This window comes from Electrona antarctica (genome assembly GCF_951216825.1).
Source record: "Electrona antarctica genome assembly, chromosome: 6".
In the NCBI taxonomy this organism is placed as follows: Eukaryota; Metazoa; Chordata; class Actinopteri; order Myctophiformes; family Myctophidae; genus Electrona; species Electrona antarctica.
Window position 1 is genome coordinate 24513237 of NC_136811.1, and position 19705 is coordinate 24532941.

General features: G+C 43.7%; 2 protein-coding genes across 2 annotated transcripts in view; one reads left to right on the forward strand and one right to left on the reverse strand.

The window, feature by feature from the left end:
- LOC306925010 (aromatic-L-amino-acid decarboxylase-like) overlaps positions 1-19705 on the reverse strand; it is a gene marked incomplete at both ends in the record, with an annotated part of 123623 nt that overhangs the window by 28615 nt on the left and 75303 nt on the right. The gene's annotated exons all lie outside the window — the stretch shown is intronic.
- LOC306925498 (aromatic-L-amino-acid decarboxylase-like) overlaps positions 1-19705 on the forward strand; it is a 51464-nt gene that overhangs the window by 2440 nt on the left and 29319 nt on the right. The window contains exons 2-3 of the mRNA XM_079504353.1: positions 4494-4548; positions 7106-7313. Of these exons, the coding sequence (XP_079360479.1) occupies positions 7113-7313 (201 nt within the window). The 5' untranslated portion in view covers positions 4494-4548; positions 7106-7112. The remainder of the gene's footprint in view (positions 1-4493; positions 4549-7105; positions 7314-19705) is intronic.

Sequence of the window (19705 nt, forward strand, 5' to 3'; positions counted from 1 at the left end):
GTCCGGAGACGGGCTACATTTACCGGGGAGTGAGGCATTGGACCCGGCTACGTTCCAGCAGTATGTCCGTCCGCTGTCGGAACAGCAATGGGTGAATTTCCAGGCCCAAGAGAAGACTTACAGGGACCGCGTAAACACTAAGCGACCGCCGCACGAGAAGTTTGTTTCCTCTGGCGATCCAGGAAAGTGGATAAAACTCGCTACAATTCTTAATGGAATATTCTTCAAGAACGGAGTATTTACAGCTCAGAGCCACAGTGGAACAGCTTTCGGAATACAACTTCTGAAATACGTGGCAAGAGTTCTGAAGAAGTTCCCGCGGCTACATCCATATCCTGATGTTGTGACAGCTACAACAACAACTGACTGGATCCGCCTCCAGCTGTGTTCCCTGCGTGACACTGTCCTGCCGTCACTACAAACAGCAGCACGCCCTGGTTCCACCAGGGGGCGTAAAGTCAGCAGGAACAAGCTAGCAGACCTCTGGCAGAAGAGGAGATCTAAGGCAATCCAGGTGATCCTGAACAACAGTGAGTACCTCGACCCCCCCCTCCTGCCCCAGTGACATTACTGTCATACAGTCTTTTTATGACAATAAATGTAAAGACCATGGGCATAATAATGATCTTCCACCCCCACCTTGGCACAGAGATGTGCCACCACCTGAACCTACATTCCTTCCTAACACTGAGCACTTTACTGCTGAAGAGGTACAGGATGTTCTACATGGCCTCCCTAACTGTAAAGCCAGCGGCATCGATGGGGTGACATACGAGACTCTAAAAACCACACAGTCGTGTCAGATTCTAACGACAATCTTTAATGTCTGTCTGGAAAACAGAAGAGTACCAGATTCATGGAAGGGAGCATTAATCCACCGTATCCCAAAAAAGGGCAATATTCCTGAGAATCTAACAACATGGAGAGATATATCTCTCCTACCTACCATCTACAAGGTGTTCATGAAGTGAGGATCTAACAACATGGAGAGATATATCTCTCCTACCTACCATCTACAAGGTGTTCATGAAGTGAGGATCTAACAACATGGAGAGATATATCTCTCCTACCTACCATCTACAAGGTGTTCATGAAGTGAGGATCTAACATGGAGAGATATATCTCTCCTACCTACCATCTACAAGGTGTTCATGAAGTGAGGATCTAACAACATGGAGAGATATATCTCTCCTACCTACCATCTACAAGGTGTTCATGAAGTGAGGATCTAACAACATGGAGAGATATATCTCTCCTACCTACCATCTACAAGGTGTTCATGAAGTGAGGATCTAACAACATGGAGAGATATATCTCTCCTACCTACCATCTACAAGGTGTTCATGAAGTGAGGATCTAACAACATGGAGAGATATATCTCTCCTACCTACCATCTACAAGGTGTTCATGAAGTGCATACTAGCCAGAGTCCTTCCATGGCTCGTGGATGCTAACATCTTGTCCACCAAGCAGAAGGCTTACATCAACAGGCAGGGCATGAATGAGCATGTTTTTAGCCTCAAAACAGGAATAGATGACTTTAAGCATGAGTCTTGTAAACTGTACTGTGTTTTCCTTGACTTCAGAGACGCCTTTGGAACATTAAGCCACAAAGTCATGATTCAATCACTGGAGGAAATACAGCTGCCCCAGATGTTTATTGACATTGTGAAAAATGTTTACAGGGGCTCCTTTATTCAGGTAATATGTGGGAAAGATCTAACCCAGCCAACACCACTACAGATAGGCATTAAAACTGGCTGTCCATGGAGCGCAGTCAATTTTATTATTGCCACCAACCAATGGATAAAGTGGATGTGTCAGTGTGCCCCCCACGGTGTGATCTCCCCCAACCCTGTACAGGGATACGCGGATGACATTTCCTTGGCCTCTAGGGAAGAGAGCACAGTCAAAAACATGCTCTCCAGGACGGACCGCTTTTTAGAATGGTCAGGCCTAGAGGTCAAAAACACGAAATGTGCTGTCTTGTACGAAAGGAGGAGTGGAGGGAACCGGTGGTACCACTCCAAAACAGACACACCCCCAGTTTTCACCATAGCCTCGAAACCTCTACGTGTATACGCTCTCCATGAGACATACAACTACCTTGGACATAAAATCAACATCGCAGGAGAATGGAAGGAGCAGGTCAACAACATTTTGTCTGATTTTACATCTCGGCTGGACCTGATTGACAGGTGTCCACTGCCCCTGACTATGAAGTTGGAAGCAATCAGACAGGTGGCGCTCTCCAAAGTTCAACACCTGTTCTCTAATGTCCACATTCAACAGAAAGGTCTGCGTGAGATGAATGACAAAACAGTGAGCCTAGTGCGAAAATGGTTTGGACTCAACTCACACAGCACCCGCGACATCATTTTTCATCCACAGTGGGAGGGAGGACTGGGGGTCCCAAACGTGGAATGGATCTATACCAGCATGAGGATTTCTCACCTCTTAAAAATGTTAAACAATGACGACAAGGATGTTAGGGAGCTGGCTCGATCCTCCCTGTTCCTGGACCTAAGGAGGCGTAAGGTCCCACTGGCCAGGGAGTTAGAGCCACACTTCCTTGGCTTCCGGAGGAAACCCAACGGGAAACTGGACACCCGTTCCACTGGCTTTGGGGTTTGGTCGGACTGGCCAGACCTAAATGACCTCTGTGTCTGTACTGGAGTGTCCCTGGAGTGGGTGCGGTCTGACTCAGAGACTGTGAGTGTCTCCGAGGATATCATAACTGACCCCCTCACCCAGGTCAGGGCACCTATGCTGGACACAGTCACCTGCTAACATCTACAGGTGCCAGGCGAGTCCTCATGGATGTACACCAGCACCAACAACAACAACACTGGACTGGACTAAAACTCCAAGGGAAGCTTGCATGTCTTCCCATGCTGATCACTCCGTTTCACACGCATTCATCAAGAACACTGCACTCAATGAGGACATTATCACATTCACAGTTAAGGCCAGACTACAAGTCCTTCCCACCAGACTCAATCTATCCATCTGGTTCCCCACCACTCAGGTCCCTCATTGCTTGCACCACACCACAGAACAGATCACTGAAACACTGTCACACATCTTGAATGGATGTTATGCATACAAAGGAATGTACATAGCACGCCATGATAGAATAGTGGAACTCATAGCAAAGGATATATCAAAATACCATGCATCTTCAGTGAGAATGTACAAACATTCCAAGGTCATTCCATCCATGTTTCAACTCAGTGATAACTCAGATACCTTTACATCTCTAGCAGCTAATACACCAGATATTGTTGTGGTTGATGAAGAGTCCAGAGAAGTGTCTGTATTAGAGATAGCCTGCACCTTTGACCACAGCCTAGAGGAAGCCTTTATGACCAAGGTCATAAAATACCAACCACTTCTACATAACATCTCAGAGCTGGGCTATAGGTGCAGACTATTTGTCTTTATATTTGGCAGCCTAGGGCATATGCACAGACTGGTTGTTAGAGGGTTCCAACAACTTGGGATGCCCAAAAAGGAGGCAAAAAGGCTGGCAAAGTATTGTGGTGTCTCTGCTATAATTGGCAGCCGTCATATATGGCGGAGACGCTGTTACTTATACCCATAGAGTACTGTGTGACATGCCTGTTGTATCATGAAAACACATGCCATGACTTTGCAGATGTAACTTTAATGCACCTATAATATTTGTGTCCTTGTATGCATATCCTTTGTGTGGACATAAATGTGTGTGTGTGTGTGTGTGTGTGTGTGTGTGTGTGTGTGTGTGTGTGTGTGTGTGTGTGTGTGTGTGTGTGTGTGGGGCCTGCCTACTGTAGAAACACGTGCTTTACAGCAGATCAGGCCATTTCCCAGAAAGTCTCCTGACCTCCCACCTCTCTCTATCACTCTGAACTGATAGCAGGGTGAAACCTTATCTATATATTGTTTTATCATTTTAATCACATGAATGAAAAGCAGTTTTATTAGTTTCATTTTTACACAGTAAGTATAAGGTCAAAGTTGATCCCAATGTCCCTGTGTGTGTGTGTGTGTGTGTGTGTGTATGTGTGTGTGTGTGTGTGTGTGTGTGTGTGTGTGTGTGTGTGTGTGTGTGTGTGTGTGTGTGTGTGTGGCCTGCCTGCCTACTGTAGAAACACATGCTTTACAGCAGATCAGGCCATTTCCCAGAAAGTCTCCTGACCTCCCACCTCTCTCTGTATCACTCTGAACTGATAGCAGGGTGAAACCTTATCTGTGTGTGTGTGTGTGCGCGCGTGTGCGTGCGTGATGGAAGTGGAAAGTCTCATTAACACCCACCCTGTGAATCAGTCCTTCCTACATTGGCTGTGAGCCCTTCTCCCATTGGCTAGCCTAGAAAGAGAGGGGGGGGGGGGGGGGGGGGGGGGAGATAAAAGCAACAAATGTCTCCTCCTGCTTACACACAAACGCTTTGACCACCTGCTTGTCTGTCTGTCTGTCTATCTATCTGTGTATCTGTCTGTGGACTTTGACAGAAAGGACAAGACCTGCTATCCCAAAAATATTGCTGCAGTTCTCTGACCTGAAAATGTGAGTGTATATATATAAACACACACACGCACGCACGCGCACACACACACACACACGCACGCGCAATCAGTTTTCAGATAAATAAGTAGTGCTATGGTTCACACCAGGAGAGATGGCGAGAGAGAGAGAGCATCAAGTGTTAAAAAGATTAGTCTCGTGGTAGAGCGGGGGCAATGTTCATTGGTGTGTCATTGCTAAGGGTAGTTGTCTCCACCAGGCCGAAGGCATGGGGAGAGAGTATGTTTTGCACTCCGTCCGTGTGTCCGTCCGTCCGTGTGTCCGTGTGTCCGTCCGTCCGTGTGTCCGTCCGTCTGTGAACAGCTAATCTCCGGCACCGTTAACCCGGTCGATGCCAAATTTTGCACACACACTCCCTGGATGCCAACGATGAACCTCTGCCCCAAAATTTCCAGAACGGCCTGTTATAGCGCCACCAGGAGGCCGCTTTGTGCAAAACAAGTTTTTGGACAGTACACCTACATATTTTGTCCAAACATCACGCAAATTGGTACACAGTCTCTCTAGAGCCATTCAACAAAACGGATCTTTCAGATTTCTCAGACTCCATGCTGATTGGCTAAGATTGGCTTCCAAAGTTTGCAGGAGTGCTCAGTTTCAAACAAAATGATGCAAATCATGAACACATCGTGTGATTTCCGTGAAATTGTGCACGCACATTCCCACTATAGGCAGAGGAAGAAATGCCACATGAACATTTTCAACTCAGCCTCATGGTGGCGCTATAACTGGCCGAAAAGTGTTTTTACCTCTAACTGCACGGATCTGTGGATAACTTTGTATGCCAACTCCCTAGAGGCCAAGGAAAAACCTTTGCCTGGAATTTTTCACATCTGCTCTTTATAGCGCCACCAGGAGGCCCACATATGTAAAACACATTTTCTAATATTACTCCTTCAGATTTTATCCAAATTTCACGCAAATCGGTACACATGCTCTCCATTGTCATGTGATCAAGACGGGTTTGTTTGATTTCTCATAATCCACCCTCATTGGCTACGATTGGCTTCTAAACTTTTCAGGAGTAGCCCGCTTTGTACCCGTTTTGTACAAATCGCCACAACTACTCAACGCAGCGTCCGATTGTGGTGAAACTGTTTATGCATATTCCCACTAGGCTTTGGAAGAAATGCCACTTGACCGTTTTCAAATTAGCCTCATGGTGGCGCTACAACAGTCCAAGCCGCGACACACACACACACACACACACACACACACACACACACACACACACACACACACACACACACACACACACACACACACACACACACACACACACACACACACACACACATTTATATTGCTCCTAAACATTTTGCCAAACATCTCACACACACTCCTATCCTCCTGGTGGAGACCTGTGCCCAGAAGGGCACTTTTTCTAGTTTTATTTTGTGTTGCAAGTTGTCTGTTTCTGCGTGTTCTATATTAGAGATCACTGATTTTATTTTGCTTTTATTATATTTTAACAATACAAATAGATAAATAGAGAGCTTTTGTTGTGAATCAGGTGTAACATACAGTATTTATACACCTTATAATCCTGGAGTTATAGTTATACTGTATGGCTTATTTAGAGCCACTGGACTTATTGTATTACATTTATTACAAAGTTTAGAACATGTTTCAGTCATGTTTTAAGTTTAGGAACAAGCACTGTGTTCGCTAAGGAAGCGCTGTGAGAGTGTTATTTAGAGAAATGGTATCAGACTCGTCTAAATCAAGAAACCTTTGCAGCTATTGAAAAGAGCACAGATGATGTTTGTGTTCTGCATTAGTGTATACAGGTGCTTGTTTCTATTAATGTGCCCACATTCGCGTGCGTGTGTGCGCATGCGTGTGTGCAGCTCGTGTGTGCATGTGTGTGGATGTGTACCATCATAGTAGGCTGTTTCATTATGCTGTGTGCCTGTGTTCCTCATCTATGAGATGAAGTTAAGAGGCTCTAATGGCAATTACTGCTAGGCAATCAAATAGAGCGCACACACACACACACCTGGATTAGAATAGATTTCATGGATTTAGTGTTTATACTATTAGTGTGGATCAGGGACAGAACAAACATACACACTGCAAAACAGATGTATTGCTTTTAATGTAATTGTTAATTGTTCAATTCTTGACTTTAGCTTCATTGCATACGTTAATGTTCAGATTCCAAAATATTCTCATTATTTTCTGTATTGTGTTGGTGAATTTCGTAGCTGTCAGGCAGAAACCTTGTATCTCCAATCTCCAGTTCAACCTTTTATGTTTTTTCATAATGAATGCCATATTTCATCATGCCAGGTCAGTGGCCTTGTGCTTAGAGTGTCCATCATGGGCTATAATTAATGCCAATCACAGAAGACAAAAGTAATGAAAATAGTAGATGCGAGGCGTTATGAGCTTGTAGATCGGCTATTTTCACTATTTTAAAATGTTTTTAAAATTATAATAAAAAAACGGTTTTGGACATACAAGGTTTCCGCTCAACAGCGATGATTTGCAATTCAATGACTGAATTGACCATAACTCTACCTGTGTGTGCTTCTAGTGTTAACATGGATGTAGCAGAGTTCCGTCGCAGGGGGAAGGAGATGGTAGACTATGTGGCCGACTATATGGAGAACATAGAACAACGTCCGGTGTGCCCAGATGTAGAACCAGGCTACCTGCGTTCCATGATCCCTGCTGAAGCACCACTGGAGCCTGAGACATATGAGGATGTTATGAGAGACGTAGAGAGAGTCATCATGCCTGGGGTCAGTTCACTCTTCTTCTTCTTATTACTAGTCCATACCCGTTGTAAATGTATAGTATTAGGTTCAAATCACTTGAATGTGTTTTGTCAAAAACATAATCACAACAAAAACTTCAGCAATAATTTATAATAATTTATCATTGTTCTCAGATACCCTCCCTTGATGTAGAACAAATGTTAAACAAAGAAAAGTCCATTAAAGAGCAATGGTGGCATGGAACTCATTACCTATTTGCTATTTTGACTATATGAGTGACTATATAAGAAAAAGTTAAAGTTGTTTTTGTTCACACAGGAGATGTAAAGGAGATATGAGCTATATATACAGATCCTGATATGATATGGTATTTGTTTTTGTCCTTAGAAATGTATTACATAGGGATGTCCCGATCACGTTTTTTTGCTCCCGATCCAATTCCGATCATTTGATTTTGAGCATCTGCCGATACAGATTTTTCCTGATCCGATATTATTTTATAGAACACGTTTATGCCATATAATAGTACAATATAGTACAATATCCCAAATCACAGACAATTTCCAGTCTAATATCATGATATGCATATAATATTGATACTAGGGATGTCCCACAAGCTATGAGGTGATGTGTTGTGTTGTGTTGTGTTGTGTTGTGTGAATGGTGTATGTAATGACCGATGACATGAAATACTCTGTTTTTGATGATGGTTTTGAGATCCCAGGAAGAGTAGCTGCTGTCATGTACAGCAAGCTAATGCCATGGGGATCTAAAAAAATGCTGGTTTCAAAAGCAATCCGCCACGTTTTAGACAGTTCAAAAATGTCTTTGACTAATGATCAGCATGATAGGCTAGGTTTAGAAAAAATCTGGAACTTCCCACTAATAAAATGCAGGAGTAGCTTTTCTTTTACACTTCTAACACGCCTTTATTTTTTCCGTCTCATTGTGGGTTGTTGAAAAATAAAGATTTTCCCTTTCTCAACACCTCTGTTCCATCACTAGAGTAGGAATATAGAGGGGTCGCTTTGGATGAATGTAATTGATGACTCACTGGGAAAACCATGAAAAGCATAAATGCAGGGACTACAGAAACAGATAGCATCTGGCCGTTACGCACGCACGCACGCACGCACGCACTTAATTCCTTATCGAAATAAATTAATACATTGACAATTTGTTGACACCTTCAGGCGTCTTATATAGGGAATTTTAGGGAAAATGACTCAACGGCTAAGTCGTCGTTATGACGCACACACACACACACACACACACACACACACACACACACACACACACACACACACACACACACACACACACACACACACACACACACACACAGATGTAATAGGATTTGACTGTGTTCTGACTGCGTTCTGTCACACAGAATGAAAGGCAAGTTTATGAAGCCTTTGCACTAAATTAAGTAATGTTTCCTCAGGGAATACGATGGTGTGGGCAGTTTCTATTCCTTTATTTAACCAGCCAAAGACCAGAGATGAGAGAACACATGCATTATTAAACACATTTACAGTAATACAGACATCACACTTTAGAAGTTCACTCACTGTACTCTTTCATGTGTCACAACTGTTGGAGGTGGTGAAAGATATTCTCTTTCACACCAACCTTGCCCCTGTTGCTCCAGGCAATTGAACTGGTGATGATATCCCTCCACTGCTTTGCCTTGTCCACAGATGGATCTGAACAACTTAAAGGGGGAACGACATGCCCCGAAATTAATATTGCTGATACTGTACATCACGTGGTCTGAATGAAAACGGTTTCGACCTGCACGCGGCTGTATCTCAGGCTCTGACGTGACCTAGCACCTAGGCGAGCTGAGTGGCTAGCGCATTTCAGGCTACTAGTTTTGAGGTCACGTTTAGCTCCATACTGGGCGAAAGTGTCATTCAAAAAATTATTTTTTCGATCGAAACTCTTAGTTAGAATGCAATTGAGGGTTGCGTGGGGTTTTTTAGGGGAAATGCAGCACAAGCGCAAATTTCGGGCTCGAGTCCCACGTTCCCCCGGTCACCAACTTGCTTCTGCCCGCTCTGAGCCCCGCAGCGGGACTACGGACTACGGACTGTCTGCTGTTAGCTCTGCCCGCTCTGAGCGCTCTCCTCCCCGCAGTGCATGTCTAATGTACCGCTGTTCTATTCGGCTGCGTAGCCGAGTCCGCAGTGAGAGCTGGTCATGCACACACACTCACACACACTCACACACACACTGACACACACACACACGCACCCCCCCCCCCCCCCCCCCCCCCCCCCCCCCCCCCCCCCACCCAATGTATGACCAGGGATTTTCACGTCAGTTTTACACACCCCCTTTGGCGCCTCAACGCATAAACGGAGGCGTGGCAGGCAGACGAGAGGCGCGAAAATTGCGATACAGAATAGTAGTCGGTATTATGTTTAGCACACTGTTTTCATCAGATCGAGATTTATAGCAACTTTTATAGCAACAAGCAGTCCCCGCAGTACCGGGAACACTCCATCTAAGAGCCTGTGGGAGAATATAGTCGACAGAGCCGGGAACCCTCCACGCAAGAGCCCGGAACTCTCTGGAGGAAGGACCGAGTCTTCCCGCGGAAGCTGGCCGAGAATATAGTCGACAGAGCCGGGAACCCTCCACCTCAGAGCCTCGGAACCCTCTGAAGGAATAGAAGACCCCAGTAACATTTTCCAACTTCGGAGAATTTGGAGATTCGACATCATGCCTCAACATCGTCGCTGTGTGTTTGGTTGTGCGAATTTCAACTCACTGTTCCCCTTTCCTCATAAGGAACTATATCCGTGGCTTCGGAAACAATGGCTGGAGTTCACACATTTTGAAGAAGGGGGGGTTTTCAACAACTCACGTCTGTGTGATAACCACTTCTCAGATGGCTGCTTTGAGAACAAAGGCCAATTCACGGCGGGATTCTCAAGCCACCTTTTGCTGTCAAAGGACGCAATTCCGTCTACTTACACCGTTGGAAACTCTCCTCCACCAAAGGTAATTAATTCTACTCTCGTTTGTAGCTAATATATTAGTTTCAGAGGTTATATGAACTATGTAATGATTTGCTCTTGTATGTGTATCTTTTCAGCCAACCACTAGAGACTTTGGATGCCAGTGCGTTGTGGTGCAAAAGACAGCCAAAGTGCAAACAAATCTGAAACCAAAGATGAGAAGTGCAGGTGTGTCTGTCTGTCTATCTGTACCAATGTATTGACCTGCCTGTCTGTCTGTCTGCACCTAGACCTGTTGGTCGGTCTGTCCTGTCCTGTCCTGTAATTGTGTGTGTGTGTGTGTGTGTACGAGAGAGTGCTAAAGTAATATGGGTATATGGTTGTATACATTAGGCCTATGTTATAAGAAACTGAGTTGGCTAATGTGGTAATAGTGGAGCTCAAGTATCTTGACATTATACTGGTCCATACATCACAGCATCACAGCAGCTGTTTTTGACTATCTTTGCATAACGACATGCCCAAAATAGTGTCAACAACAGGTTGAAAGTGTTTCATGTTGGCATATTCCATTATCATTACCTGTTCCCAGAGTAACCACCACCAGTAAGATGCCCTGTGTCTCACGCATCCGCCTGGGTGACGGCAGACTGCTGGGCTGGCACTTTGGCAAGGGGGGGGGGTGAATTATGTGTTGGCCATATATGGAGCGTGTCTTGAGTATACAAGGTTTGATGAGGTCAGATCGACATATATAATGGTCAGCTCCATATGTGGAGATGTAAGGGTTTGCTGGCCGGCTCCATATATGCAGATCTAGGTGATGATCCAGTCTTCTCTGTATGGCTATCCAGGGTTTGATGAGGTCAGTGTTGTGATCTTCATATATGGAGAAGGCCATATATGGAGACGTGATGTCACGAGGCGTGATGGACTCCATATATGGAGGCGTGACACAACTTCATCGTAGTAATCTGTGACCTGAGGTCGCAATAATGTCTGCAATCGAATACTAATAACATTGCAAAACATTGTGCCAGCATTGTTTTTGAGTGGTGCAACCACTCCAAGGAACAGTCCCTATAGGACTATGTTACTATGGCACTATGTTTAGAGTACAGGTATTTAGAGTATAGGGGGTGCTGTTGCACCAGTCGCTTCAGACTGGTCTGATTTCTAAGTTGCATGCACCTTGTTTTTTGTCTAAGTTTTGTAATTTGTTAATTTGTGTGAATTAGGAGTCCAGGTGCGTCCAAACACAAGGACTGCTTCTACATGGATGCCTGACCAGTGTGGCATTGACCATCCAGAGACACGGCACACATCCACACCCACATCCACACCCACGTCGACGCCAACGTCCACACCCATGTCGACTCCCACATCCACACCTGTAAAAAGGCCACGGATTTTAGCTGCAGCAGCAGAGAACGTGGAGAGCATGGACAGCACGGACACACAGACGGATGTGCCTGATGACTCTGTCGCTGAAGATGTCGGTGCACAGGATATTCGCAGGTAATAATAATAATCTAATGCTCTTTGATGAGCCCCTGCCCTTTGTTATAAAATCATATATCTGTTCTAACATGTTGTAATATCTTCTCTCCAGTACTCCAGCTTTCAGTGCAAGGAAGTACATCGTGTTTGAGGACAACTTGTTTCAGCTGCTCGGCACATGTCCTAATTGCACCCGTGAATGTGGACTGCAGAAGCATGTGATGGGAACTTTCCTGTCTGTCACCCAGGTAATTAAATCATGTGCTTTACAGGTGCTTACAGGTGCTTTACATAGATTGTGCATTACATTCACCCATTCACACACACACACATTCATACACTGATGGCGGCGGAAACCATGCAAGCTGCTCATCGGGAGCAATTAGGGGACAGTGTCTCGCTCAAGGACACTTCAGCACTAACTCTGGGGAAGCCTGGGTTCCTTCCGGTTCCCATGCGGCCGCTCAACCTCCTGAGCCACAGTCGCCCCCATGTGTAATCACTGTTCATGTGTAATTCTTTCTCATTTCTCAATATTTCTGCTTTTGCTCTTTACCCATTAGACCTGCCTCCACTGTGAGCGTACTGCTAAGTGGCAAAGCCAGCCCTATCTTGGGAGCATCCCAGCTGGGAACATTCTGCTTTCCGCAGCTGTGGCTTTTAATGGCGCCTCATTCATTCAGGTCCACAAGGTAAGTTGATGTGTAGATCATCAACTACAGTTACAGCTAAACACATTGGTATAGTATTAGTGACCATGTTTTTCTTGTTGTAAACTTAGGTTCTGTCATCACTGCGGCTCCAGTCCTTCACTCCGAGGACATACTACCGCCACCAACGGTCATACCTTCAGCCAACCATTCTCCACCAATGGAAGATGGAGCAGGCCAAGGTTTTGGCTGTTGCGAAGGCAGCTGGGAAACCCATTACTTTGGGAGGCGACATGAGAGCGGACTCGCCGGGTTAGTATAACTACGTATAGCTCACCTTCATTGCTATTTTCTTGTGGAAATGCAGTAATAACCGTCTCTCTCACCCCACAGGCCACAGCGCAAAGTATGGATCATACACGATGATGGATTTGGAGCAAAACAGGATCTTGGACATTCAACTTGTGCAGGTAGGAATTATGTAATGGTCATAGTCTTCACATCTTTGTCCACAATTAACCTGTGCATTAGCAAACTCATTGTTTTTGTTGACAGAGTAATGAGGCGGGCGTGAAGTACAGCAACAACATGGAAATAGCAGGTTTCACCAGGAGCCTGTCATTTCTGGAGTCGGCTGGCTTGACAATAGGTGCCATTGTCACTGACCGTCACCTGCAGGTACAGAAGTACATGAAGGAGCAGAAACGGGACATCCAGCACTTCTACGATGCCTGGCATGTAGCCAAAGGTTGTTTATTGAGCCAAGCAATCACAGTAAATTAGTGATATTATTCATTTATTATTAGTATTATTATTATTATTCACAAGACATTTTTAGTTTACTTGTTATTACTTAGCATGTGTAAACTAATTATTTTCTTCTTTTTCTTTCTCTTCTCTCTCTTATCCTGTTCAAAGGCCTGTCCAAGAAACTGGAGGCACTTGGGAAGGAGCGTGGCTGTGATGAGGTCAAAGTGTGGAGAAAGAGCTCTGTTAACCATCTGTACTGGTGCACATCCTCGTCGCAGAGTGGGGAAGAGGCTGTGGCTAAGTGGTCATCCATCACCAACCACGTGCAGAACGTCCACGCCCACGCCAATCCACTGTTCCCCAACTGTGCCCATGACCTCCTCACACCCAGAGCATGGCTGTTACCAAGTGAGACATTTACATTGTCTACATCTTATGCTGAAATCCTACAAATGTACTTCTTCATTACTTTATTCTAAATATGAATTATATCATTTATATTATTAAAAATAACCATTTATGCTATCTACAGCTGTTTGTGACCTGGGCTCTACCTATATGGATCTTTTGTGAAACGGATATTTTTGTCCTGTTTATAAAAACTGCTCATACGACAAAGATATGTGTCCACACACAAACGCAGAAACTCATTGAACACCGGAGAACATCAATGCAATAGCAGGTTTCAATTGTAGGCTATATTTGATTTTATATTTACACGTATGAGGTGCCAAATACATAGGCCTATCACATTTGTAATGAAGGAATAAGTACCGCATTTTAAAAGCCACCTAAATTGTGAGTGGAAGTGGAACACGTGTCTTGCATTGTCTGTCAGGCGTGGCAGCATGGCTTTGTAGTGTTAGCACAGTCTTTTGCGGTACATTTGGCAGCTTGTATCTGTAGATATGAATATTTGATAAATAAACCCCGCCTGATTGCCTAAAATCTATGAAAAGCTATTGTTGAAACTTGAAATGCACTGTATTGAATATTGAGTCAAGTGCAATGAACACAGATGCTGCCAATGGTCAGTAGAGGGCAGTGCAGTCTTCATATTGTGAGGACATGCGCAGTGCAGATGTCAGTCACAGTGTCAGTCACTCCATGTCTTTCCAGTTTGGGTATCGATTAAAATCTGATAACTGTGATTCTATTGACTGATTACTAGCAAACATTACAGTAGTACAGTAGTCATCATGCATAAGTTGTAATTGTAGTTGTAATTTTTAAACTGATAAGTGGTGATCTTTACATCCTCTGTTTTTTATCATTCCTCAGATACCAAAGCCTGTGAACGGTTTTGTGACCTGGTGCTGAAAGCTCCATTGCTGAAGGACGTCGCCAAGATCAGTCCTCACGCCCAGACCTCATCCCTGGAAAGCTTTCACGCTCTACTCCTGCGTTGGGCCCCCAAAAATGTGGTCTTTCCGTTCATTGGAATGCTGTGCAGGTTGGTGAATTTAGTAAGAATGCTTGCAGCTTAGTATAAGATGTAAAACGTTTTTTTAGATTATTATTATTATTTAATTATCAAGTGAATGCACTGTCAGGCCAGAGCCTATATGTGGCATGCGCCTGGACCACTTGGCCAGCCGGTGCCCCAACTGTAAAACATTCCCATGGCCATGAAATTCCTGGAATTCTTTTGAAATTAGAAAAACACATTTCCAGGCCTTGAATTACTCTGCATATACATTGTTTTTGGCCGTTTACATTGTTCATAAAAACATGTCTAACATCTAACAGAAATGTGTAATGAGCTCCGTGAGTGCGGCCTAATGTATACATGACGTCACAACAACAGCTTCACAAGCTCACAACACGTTGCACCGTGTTACTCGTGTTACACCGTGTTATGCGATACTCGATAGCATGTGTAAAAATGTGTGGGAACCCTGTTTAATTGAAAATGTTCCATAATGTATGTACTGGATGTAATTTAGGCCTACAGTACTAATTACCCCCCCCCCCCCCCTCCCTATATTTCAGATTGCTTTTGGCTTGCCTGCATTACAATGAGAACGCAGCACGTGAGCGACTGCTGGGGCCAGATGGAAAGCCGAAAACCACAGTGCGTTTCCCCAAGTACAAGAAGGGCGAATACTCCAGGGCCTTTGTGAAGGGGAAACCGACATTCAGTACGTTCCAATATGTGTTGATTGACTGATTTGATTTTCATATATAAACAAAAAACAATTCCAAGAAGAACTGCTTTGTTTCCCTGGTGGTGAATGCTGCAGACTAACAGGGAATTTGTCTTGGTCAAGAGCACTGCAATAACTGAGATTCCCATAGCTTTTAATTGATTGGCTCGTCAGCATATTTGAAAACGAAACAAATGACACCTTCATATGTTTCCACATTCACCCATTGGCCTGACGATTGGCTCACACCCTATAATAATAATATTATGCAAACAATCTGATGCCTGAATTTGTGAAGCAAGTTTTGAGTCTGCATGTCTTGTTCTGTCTTAGATTATGTGGACGCCTTACAGCAGCTCTTGGTGGAAGTGGTGCTGGACAACCCACGTCCGTTTCAGGAGAAGATTGAGGCCATTTATGTCCCACCAGCACTTTGTGCCGAATATGAGAGGCCCGGCTCAGATGAAGATCTGTCCAGATGGTCTCGGTTTGAGGCTGAACCGTGATCACAATACCCAACTAGATAAGGGCACAGGTCTCCACCAGGTCAGGTTGTGGCATTTGATGACATTCAGCCTCTCGGACTCATTTGAGCCACGGACCACCATTTCATGACATTTAGCCTCTCAGACTCATGTGTATATACTCTCAGCATTACAGACCTGTAAGGGTCCATGTGGTTCCATGTGTTACACTGGCAGAGTTACAGAGCTGTAAGGGTCCATTTGGTTCCATGTGTCACATTCTCAGAGTTACAGAGCTGTAAGTATCCATTTGGTTACATGTGTTAAACTCTCAGAGTTACAGACCTGTAAGGCCAATCCAGACCTGTAACGGGCCATTCCGAATCTGGAGGAGTAATATCCAAAAATGTGTTTTTCAAAAGTCGGCCTTCTTGTGGCGCTATAACAGGCCGCCTTGGAAATTTTATTGTCAGTTCACACTGAAATTTGTCTTGCGACACAGCAGCCAAGTATGCAGAACACCTACACACATTTGACATAACACAAAGAACAAGACAATTTACATACATAAAGACAAGTTGGTACTACAGTACTGAAGAACTCTCATAATAACAGAAGTGAAAAACAAAAGAAGAATCCGTCTACTAGCACCGAAGGATCTTAGACGGCGAAGGAAGTAGATTCTTTGCTTTGTTTTCTTACACACTGAATCAATCTGATCGTTCCATGACAATAGATGGTCTATTACTACTCCTAGGTATTTGTACGAACATACCTGGTTGATCGGTTCACCATGAATAGTAATGGGGGATCTGTGTATCTCTGGTGGTGTACCAAAAACAATCTGTTCTGTCTTTTTTGTGTTAATGATGAGAGCGTTGTTATCACTCCATTCAACCACCTTATTTACTCTGTGTTGGTGCAGTCCAGGATCACTGGAACTATCTAGGAGAGAAATCAAAACTATCATCTGAGTATTTTAGAATGTATTGGTCTGGTGTGTCAGTGCGACATTCAGACAGGCATTCCTCAATACGACAGCTGTCAGTATAAAGGGTGAAAAGTACAGCTGAGCTCACACACCCCTGGGGCGCACTGATGAGAGGGTTGTGTTCACTTTCACCCTCTGTACTCTGTTAGTAAGAAAAGAAGCATACCAGTGAATTAAGTATGGATTCAGTTCCAACTGTACCATTTTTGACACTAGTATATCAGACTGTATTGTATTGAAAGCTGAAGAAATAGCACTCTTGCATGATTCTTTTTTTTTTTTTAAATGTATTTTTATTGAGGCTCTGAGATTTCACAACTGTTCAATCACAATTCAATGTATATAGAACCACATTTTTCTTTTTTCAACATAACATAGGAAAACAACAAGAACCACAATACAGACATTACAATGCACAGACAAAAAACAAACACAAACAAAAAAACAAAAACAAAACGAGTACACCACAGTCTTGACATGATTACATTACAGGTCACCAGTCTTTGTTATTCACTACCGTTCAATAAGGTACATTGAAGCACAGTCTAGAAGGGTCCACTGTATCTAAGACTGGTTCCCATACCTTTGTGAACCCTTCCATGTTATCACGGAGGAGATAAGTCCGTTTCTCCAGAGGAACCACAGTCATTACCTCCTTGTACCAATCATCCAGTGTAGGAACGTCTCTATGAATCCAAAGCTTGAGTATAGTCTTCCTCGCTATGTATAAGAGTATTCCAACCAATTTGGCGTTGTGTCTGGTCCTTGCACTGGATACCTTAGCTGCTAGTACACACTGGAGAGGTGACAAGTTCAAATTATATCCAAGCAAGGTGTCCAGCTCATTCTTCACCTCATTCCATAACACCTGTATCTTTGTACATTTCCAAAGCATATGTGCATATGTACCAACTTCTGTGTCACATTTATTACAGTTAGGAGAGCTGAGACCAAGCTTGCTTCTCAGTAGAGGTGTATAATGGAGTCTGTGTAAAATTTTGAATTGTCTTTCTCTATCATTATTGCAACTCAAAATAGTAAGTGTATTTCCTATAATTGTTGTCCACGTATTGTCTTCTATCTGACATTCCAAGTCAATCTGCCACTGCCTTCGAATATGATCAGTGGAGTGGTTTGAACTTATATCAAAACATTCATACAGATAGGAAATAAATCTTTCTGGCACAGGACGTGTAAGAATATTTTCTAAGAAGGATGTCCTAGGCTCAGGGGCTTGCATGTTCTTTGTTACATAATGACGGATTTGTAAAAATCTAAAGAAATGTGACTGTTGCAATGAATATTTATTCCTTAGATTCTCAAATGACTCCATTGTGCCTCTGTTATATAGTTTAGCAAGCTGGTCCAGTCCCCTATCATGCCAAACCCTGAATACTGGGTCCTGATATGAGGGAAGAAAATCTGGGTTCTTCCATATAGGAGCCAAAGGTGAAAAATGTTTTTTAAGTTTAAAATGGACTTTGATGTTATTCCAGGTGTTCAGCGTATTTAAGACAATGAAGTTCTGACCAACCTCCAATTTAGCTTTGTTATGATTCACAAAGGGGCAGACCTCAAGTGTCAACATACCACAGTTTTGAGATTCAATATCGATCCATGTGTTTGTTATGTCTGGGTTCACCCATTCATATATGTACCGCATTTGTGCTGCCCAGTAGTAAAAACGTAAGTTCGGAACCCCCAATCCACCCTCATCCTTGTGTCTTTGAAGCTTACTTATTTTCATTCTAGGCCTTTTACCCTGCCACAGAAATTGTGTAAATATCTTATCCAGATCAGAGAAAAAGCTGTTGGGGATTGAATTTGGCAACATCTGTAGAGGGTACAACAGCCTAGGCAGGATATTCATTTTGAGCACACTTATCCTACCTAGCCATGACACAGGTAGAGTTCCCCACCTCTGTAAGTCTTGCATGATTCTTATTTGACTTATCTAGGTGTTTTGTAATTAAGTGGACCAGTGTCACAACCGCATCCTCTGTACCGCAACCCTTTTTATAGGCAAACTGACTGGGGTCGAATTTTTCTTTGGTTATACTAACAAGATGTAACAGTATTCTTTCAAGTGATTTCATAATCACTGAAGTGAGAGCTATGGGTCTATAATCCTTATGTTTTGATTAAATATAGTCCCAGCAATTCAAGTGTCTCACGCAACTTGATTACTTTGTCTCCAATACGTACTTTTGTTTTTCCATCCAATTCGAAAAGGTCTTCAACTTGAGTTTCGTCAATTTGTCCCACACTGAGAGACTTGATGTAGAGATCAATCGTTGTCCTGATGAAACCAGAATCTTCAATGGTGTCTTCTCTTGGTACGGATTGCCTCCACAGTTTAACTCAATCAATTTACGTTGCTTGAGAGCATTTTCTCTTTACCTCAATGCAATCTCTAAAGTTCTCCTCAGAATAGGGATGCTATGGTTCAAGAGAAATGTTCCTATCCCACAAAGATTTGGCCCCTGTAGTAATTCTGAGGACCCCCTAGGGTCATGCGCCCCCTGTGGAAGACCCCTGGTATTTGCTACTCATTTGTGTTATCAGAACCGAGCTACAACTACTTTTATTCTTCATTTATGATCTAATTTGACGTTATTCTGGAACAGGAGCAGAGCGAGGAATGTAATGAGAACTTATAGGCACAGGGGTCAGTCCGGGGGCACCCAGGTGAGGAAACACCCCTACCAAAAGTCAAGAAAATTTGAACCCAATCATTTTCTCATAGTTTTGACTCTATAGAACCATGATCAATTCAATCAAAAAATAAATTTTAGCACAAAAATCCTACGGGAGCTGTTTTTTTTTGACGCCTCGTACCACTAACCTGACTCCGCCAGATGGGGCAGCAGAGAGTACACTCCTCCTGCTCCCATCTGGGAACTCTCAGGCAGACTTGATGCCCGGCCACAAAACGGCCTGGCCAATCA